This window comes from Apaloderma vittatum, unplaced genomic scaffold (genome assembly GCF_000703405.1).
Source record: "Apaloderma vittatum isolate BGI_N311 unplaced genomic scaffold, ASM70340v1 scaffold12302, whole genome shotgun sequence".
Classification (NCBI taxonomy): domain Eukaryota; kingdom Metazoa; phylum Chordata; class Aves; order Trogoniformes; family Trogonidae; genus Apaloderma; species Apaloderma vittatum.
The window spans coordinates 1-7,609 of NW_009701920.1; the positions used below are offsets into that span (position 1 = coordinate 1).

Genomic DNA, 7,609 nt, shown 5'->3' on the forward strand with positions numbered 1-7,609 from the left:
AAGGTAGGACAGGACAGGACATGACGGGGTGCTCACCCGCGCCGGCAGCTCGCCGCAGCCTTCACGCTGGGGTCTCAGAGGGTCGCAGTGAATCACCATCCACTGAATTTCGAACTGGCGAAGGAGATAAAAACAAATTAGTTGGGGTGCGAGGAGGGTCACACTGGGCGAGGAGGAACAGCGGTCAGCTCCCGGCGTGTTTGTAAAGGGGAGGGATTTAGTGGTAATAGCTGTGGGTGTATCAGGGAGCTCAGCCTGGAGCAGAGCTCAGCCCTGGGACGCTCCCCGGGGGCATAAACCTATGGAGGAATTTAAAGAGAAGGCGACATTTGCCATTTACCTTTTTTTTTTTTTTAGTGTTCTTCATAAGCATGGGCATTTTTCCTCATGCTATGAGGTGGTTTTATCAGACACACAAAAAGATTTTTCTCTGAGGGTATAGTTGTGCCCCATGTAGGTCTGGGGACAGAAATGTAGCCCAAGTGGGAAAAGTTCAGAAAGCAGCACTACATAGGCACTGGCAACAGTCTGCAACCCGGTAATACACGCCTGTGAAATTTGGCATCTTCTTTGAACATTTGTATTTAGCACTGGAAGATGACACAGGATCATCCACTTCTCAGGAACCGCAGCTGGAACTCACCTGATGCACTATACAGATTGAAAAAATATACCCTCTGCTGAAAGTTGCTGAGTAGCTCAAACATACAGCTTCAGACTTTATGCATTGACATATAATGCATCACGTGGAATTTTAAGTACCAGAAGCATATTAAATTGCGCATAAAATATACCTAGTGTTTAAAGTCTTGGGTTATTTTTCCCTTCCCATCACACATTCATCTTGGCTTATGAACCACTAATGAGTGGTTTATCCAGAGATTTCTCAGTGTGATACTAAAATTTAGAGGCTCCTATTCCTTTCTATTCATTATGAATGGCTGAGGAGCTGGGGGGAAAGAAAGTTCTCGGGTTTTTTCTTGTTACATCATTGACCACTGGTACAGAAAACACTGATTTGGTTTTTTTCTGAGAAGCTGAAAAGGCAAGTGAGCATCTGAGGGCTTTTACTTCTTATTTCTTTTCTTCTCCGAGTCTTTCTTCTTACTCTTTGGAGCTAAAGTAACTCCCACAACATAACGTCTCAGTGCTTCCGGGCTGCCTTCTGTGCTTCCTCTGGGATATCTCATTGCTCTTCTCCATCCCAACTAATACAGAAGGCAGCCCATCATTCTGAGATGCTTTCCTCTCCCACCACTATCCTTACACTGACTTAGTTGCATACTGACTGCTAGAGCTAATAAATGCTTTGAGTCTGAAGTCCTTTAAGATCTCTGCAAGACACCCACATATCCACAAGTTGTTTTGTTCCCCCTTGCTTTCACCTTCATCAGTTCAGTGCTGGGACTCCTGAAATGCTTGATATCACATCTCTACTCTTTTGTTTGCTTTGCAATCGTCACAGTTTTCAGAGTGCTGAGACTAGGGCACAAAAGAGGCAGTGCTCTCATTTCTTCTACCTGTTTATCTGACACCACTATCTGTGAGTTGGTTCTCTGCCTCCTTTATCCAATTCTCTTTTTAAAACCTCCCCCAGTCCTTCCCCAGACAACTGAATGTCATAATATACATATAAAAGAACTGAATGTATATTATAATTTAATCCTACAAGGCAGAAATACAATAATAAAAATAAGAAGGTATATGGAATGTGAATATGAGGGTGCATGAAGCAAAAAAATGGGATCAAATGATACCTATATGATAATTTGTTTCATGATGTACAACTAGATTGAGTCCTGAACATATTATTCACTTCTGAAGCTCTGTTGCAGAAGGAAAGAGGTCCATAACTGGCTCTAAAGCAGTTTATAATCTATTTATGATTTAAATTAAAATAGATACAGTTTTAAGTGACAGAATTTCTAATTCTTCAGTTTGTGTGTTTAATATTAAATTCAAATTATATTAAATATTATTAAAATTTTAAAGCCATCAACACAGTAGTTAGGAAATTCCATAATTAGGATTGTTTGTACAAATTTCATCTGTATGTAATCAGAAATTGTACAATTCCACACTTCTTTCCTTAGAACATTTCCCTCATTCACAAGACCAAATGAGTAAGGTCATGGAAATTATTCCGATCCTGCAGAAACTGTAAGTTTGGAAGTAAATGGGACGAAAGGTGTTAAAAAAAGAAAGGATGGTTTTGTGGAAGTAGCAGATAGATGGCACTGAATGAGCCTGCTTTTGCATCATAATTCCAATAGATAAATTATATAAATCAAAACAGCCACATTAGAGAGCATTCTGCAGGGCCAGGTGGAGGGAACTGAATGCCTGAAATAAAGTATCTGAGTACAGATTATGCAAAAAGGCTGATCAGTAACAACTGTAACTGGAATCAATAGCCCCGAGCTACACTTTCAACTTAAAATGTGATACAAAATCTGCAAATATTGAAAAAATTACTTTTAAGACATATCACCAGCGACCTATATCTGCATCAGCACATTCTAGGGTTTTTTATGTGCATGATCATTGCCTGTTTTTTGTCTTTTGTGTGTGCATGTATGTGTCTGGTTTCTGGCTTCTGTCCTAAGGTGAGAGATTTGAGATGATAAAATGCTAATTACTGGGTTGTGTTAGACTTCAGTGCATGACTGTCCAAATGCCAGTATCTGTGTCTTAAGAGAATATAAGTAGTAAATGCATATGCATTTTTTAAGGTTGAACTTTGAACATAAACAATATTAAAGTAGACATGTTTATTAATGAGATTATAAAATGTGAGTCCAGAATCTCATCTGTTTTCTTCCAACGCTCTTGAATGGCCAATTAATCATTTTGTTCAAGATGGGATATGAGCGGTGAGCATTAATTAAGGCCTGATACTCTTGTAAGTTTAAGACACAAAAAAGTCTGAATAAATGAGGCAGGCACTCTATGTGGAAAAAATATCTAACATTATTTACAAAACACTGTACCATAATGTGTATGTAAAAGGAGCTTAAGCGTTTTGAACATGCAGCTTTAATTTGACATTTCTTAGTTCACAGTTTCTTATTGAGGCGGCATTATTTTTTTAAAAAAAAACCCTGTAGTTGCTCTGTAAATTTTTTGCTTGGAGCTTTTACTACTGTTTTGAGGCTAGATAAAGCAAAAAAAAATGAGATGAAACCTGTCTGACTTTTTTTAAAATGAAAAATAAACCCCTTTTGTTGGCAAGGTAGTAAAAGGTGTGACTGGCCTCCCATTGATTTATGAGAGGTAAGAGAAGAGTAAATATGTCCTAGCCTGGCTGTCAAGGTACTTTTGCCCTCTTCAGTATTTCACAATGATTTTGTTGATTATGTTAAGCTGATTTAAAGGATGCCACTATTTTGAAGAGGTCTCATGTAGATGTTCTATAGATATCAATACAAAGCATTATTAAGGATGAAGTACAGAAATGAACGTCAGGTAAGTCAGGGGTAATCATAAAGCAAAGTTATTAAAACATAACAGCTGGAAACTCGTAAGTGTTTAAGACCCATAGGTCAGTATTTCTGACATCCATTTTTCAAAATTCCTGCAGGATTTCCATTTAATGTTAATTTCTGAGTCAGCACATAGAATTGGATTATGTATGTCTGTCAGTTCACTGTTTTCTCCTTGTAGCTTCCGTGGAAGTGCCCACAGCTCTGCACATCTCAATATCAGCTACGTAATCCAGTTGTCTTATTAGATGGGGGAGGTGAAGTTTAAATAAGATGTGAATGAGACATTGTCCTCATTTCAGCTGGGATACAGTTAATTTTCTTCCCAGGAGCAAGTACAGTGCTGTGTTTTGGATTTAGTGTGAGAATAGTGTTGGTAACGCACTGATGTTTCAAGTAGCACTTATCCTAAGTCAAGGATATTTTCAATTTCCCAGGTTCTGCCAGCAAGGAGGTGCATGAGAAGCTGAGAGGGAGCACGGCCAGGACAGCTAACCTGAACCAGTCAAAGAGATATTCAGTACCATAGAACATCATGCCCAGTATATAAACTGGTGGGAATTGGCTGAGGGGCCCAGTCACTACTTGGGTGTCAGTCAGTGGCTGGTGAGAAATTGCATTGTGCATCATTTGTCTTTTATTGGGTTTTATTTCTCTCACTTTTTTTTTTGTTATATTCCTACTAACAGTAGTAGTGATAGTAGTAATAACTATAAATACCAGGCACTATCACTTCTAGAAGCAGACACTGTCTAAAAGAAAATGCTGTTATCTTCATAAAGTGCAACCCCTTGGAAGAGACTTAGCTGAAAAGTAAAATCACTAAACAAAGTGTTGGTTCTGTTTTATCTCAAACCAGGACATTATTGTTATATTTTAGTTTAGTTTAGTTTACTTATTAAATCATTCTTATCTCAACTCACGAGTTTTGCTTTTCTGGTTTTTTTTTCAATTCTCTTCCTCATCCTACACTGGGAGTGGGGAGGAATGTTTGCGCAGCTGTGTCGTGCTCGGCCTGGGTTAAACTATGACAGACCTAAATTTCTGGAGTACTATTTTCAGTTATAGCCACTCGCAGGGAAGGATTCAGTAGTACCATAGGCTTTAAGGAAAACTGTGACCCTCAGAGCACCTTTGTAGGTTCTTTCTGGGAGAAGTGGCTCCCTGTACCCCACTGGACTATTGTTGCTTCAGGGATGTTTCTGGGAAAGACATCATCCCTTCAGGGGAAGTACAACACAGCTAAGCAATTTTCAAGTGAAGCTTTCCTACAATTTTTCATCAATGATATCAGTGTTTTTCTCATTTTCCTACATCTCTTTAATGGGTTTTTAGAGCTTCAATTTCCTTGCATCTTCTTTCAAAGCCTTAGAACAGTTCAGCAAATTCTGGTGTTACTTGACTTTCCATAGCAAGTGTTCAGCCTTCTGAATATGAGATTTTACAAGGTGAAGAAAAAAATAAGACATGACTTTTTATTGTACACAGACCCACAGTGATTGTCCCTCTGTACTCGGCAGTGGTAATGCCACACTGAATCCAGTGTTCAGTTTTGGGCCCCTCACTACAAGAAAGACATTGAGGTGCTGTAGCATGTCTCCCCCTCCAGGGGAGGTTTAGATTGGACATGAGGAAAAACTTCTTCACCAAAAAGGTGTCAAGAATTAGAACAGGCTGCCCACGGAACTGGTTGAGTCACCTTCCTTGCAAGTATTTAAAAGACTGTAGATGTGGTTCTCAGGGACACGGTTTAGCAGTGGACCTGGCATTGCTTGGTTACCAACTGAAACTGATGATCTTAAAAGTTTTTTCCAACATAAATGATTCTATGATTCAATGATTCTACTATGAAAAAAATCAGGGTAATGCTTCTGAAATCACAGAAACAAAGTCAATTTATATCATCTCACAGCAGTTAGTGTTTGAGCACTAAGAGATTAATGTCCTTACCTTTCTATAACAAACACATGATTTAGGAGGTAAGTTCCTTTTCAGTTTTGAAATGATGATATATCTTGTATTGCTTAGAGGTTATAGTGGATTATTTGAATTACTTTTAGATAAAAAGAGCTACTTTCTTTTTTATCTAGAAAAAAGATAAAATGCAGCTATAAACCTGTATAAAAATTTGCCCTCCGTAAAACATTCCAGAAATCCTGGAATAAATCTTTGCAAAGGCTCAAAGGCAAGCTGCAGTTTCTAATGGAACTGTATCTATTACTCTCCTAGGCAATCACAGTAACAACAAGCAATAAAAAAACTCTCTTAAAATGACATGTATTGCAGTGCACCTGTAAGAAGTTGACCTACTCTGCAAGACAAATGGAGCACTCATAGAATACTGCAAAATAGAAGAATAGAAAACACATCATTTATGCTCTTTAAAAATTATACCACTGGAAGTAATATGCTTTAACAATGCCTGGAAATAAATTAGAAATTGTGCCTAGGACATATTAAATAACAAAGACGGTTTGAGATCTTTAAACTGAGTATAGTGAAGTAAGTCAAAGGATTAAGCCTAGAATATCCCTTAACATGGATTTACTTACCTGATTTAAAGAGAAGCTAAAGGCACAGGCTAAATCAGAAACTTGTGCAATATAAACAGCCATTTAAAAATTATTAGTCCATCGGAATGTGTAATTTCTTGATCATAATTTCAGATAATCTGCATTTTTATAACATCAAATTCGACCACTGCTATTGTAATTTTTGGCTTCATAGCACAGGCCATGCAATTCAAGCTAGTGAATCTCATGTCAAACCCACAGTTCTGTCCGAATTAAAGTTCTTGCTCAATGAACATTTTGGTCTCTCTGGTGTGAGGTACAGACCACAGATCCACGTCCTGAGACTTCCTTCTAGATCATGCTCCACACAGAGGAACTGATACACCCAGACAGAGCAGAATCCAGTGAGGGAAGTGTGCATGTCTGAGAAATTTCACTATTGAAATTTAAACATAACCTGGGTCATCTCTAACTTCACGCAGTGTGTGTGCACATATATATATATGCAAAATTTTAAAAAGAAAAGCTAGTACTTACCTGCCAAGGATTTGTTATTTTCTATCATTTCTGTTTTCAGAAAACATTTGAAGATACATTCCACAAAAAAACCCATGAATTGTGAAGATTCTATAAAACACTCTTTGCAGTAATAAACAATTCTGGAACTTACCGGAACTGAAATTTGAGGATTATTTTTAAGTTTTCCAAGCACAGCAAAGCCATCAACGCTGATTTTCCCTTTTGGCTTTATGTTTAAAGATTCTATTTTAATACAGTCAATAAAAAGAGTGATGCTGTTTGCTTCCACACTGATCATAAGCTTGTGCCATTGGGAGTCAAACAAGAAAGGCAGATGCAAAAATGATGCAGTATGGAGACTTCCATCCACTCCTTTATAAGAAAACTCAACACTTTTCATTTGACCATTAAGATTCACTCCGACTTGTTCTTTTCCTGAAGAATCCTGAATCTGCCAAATAGTCCAGTATTTCTGAAGTGTGGCTCCAGTCATCCGAAAAGTAGTTAAAAAGGAATATTCATCTGGCAATCCATTGGAATATATGGCACTGTGTAGGATCAAAACACAATACATTTGTGGAATATTTATTCTGAATATACTCTGATACACTCAATATATTCTGATACTCTCCATGTATCACCATGGAGTAATGAGAAACAGTTACTCAGTGGAACTGTATTTCAACCGTGCTTTAATCAGTGCTCTTCTGCAGGCAGTCCTGAAACAGGATGTCCTTTTGAGTCTTTAGCGTTTCCATGGCAAAAAGGAACAGATTCAGAAATGCAGGTTCTTCTAATATTGTACAATATTTATGATAATCCTTTCTAAGTGTAATGGATGGAAAAACAACAGAATCCTACTTCAGATTCAGACAGTATATCCTACATTTATGCTATTTCTTACTATTAAACTTACAAAATCATTCAGCGTAGTGTGACTTTATAATTGACCAGGTAGCTAGTCGGTGCAGATCTGATTTGGTTTTGAAGACATGTCTTCTGCAAATGCATTTTTTTGTTCAGCCTGACAATAACCATCTTGTTAATGTATCAACTATCACTTCAGCAGAAATCGTTCAATTGACAAATTGACAA

The 7,609-nt window shown here is 37.7% G+C and overlaps 1 protein-coding gene across 1 annotated transcript; it reads right to left on the reverse strand.

The window, feature by feature from the left end:
- Positions 1 to 36: 36 nt before the first annotated feature.
- On the reverse strand, positions 37 to 7,065 carry LOC104281361 (collagen alpha-1(IX) chain-like; the record flags this gene model as incomplete). Its single annotated transcript, XM_009879334.1, has 2 exons — positions 6,666 to 7,065; positions 37 to 114 (listed from the first exon to the last, which is right to left on the reverse strand). Coding segments are annotated over exons 1-2 (420 nt in total), but the record flags the coding sequence as incomplete, so codon positions are not given.
- Positions 7,066 to 7,609: the final 544 nt, after the last annotated feature.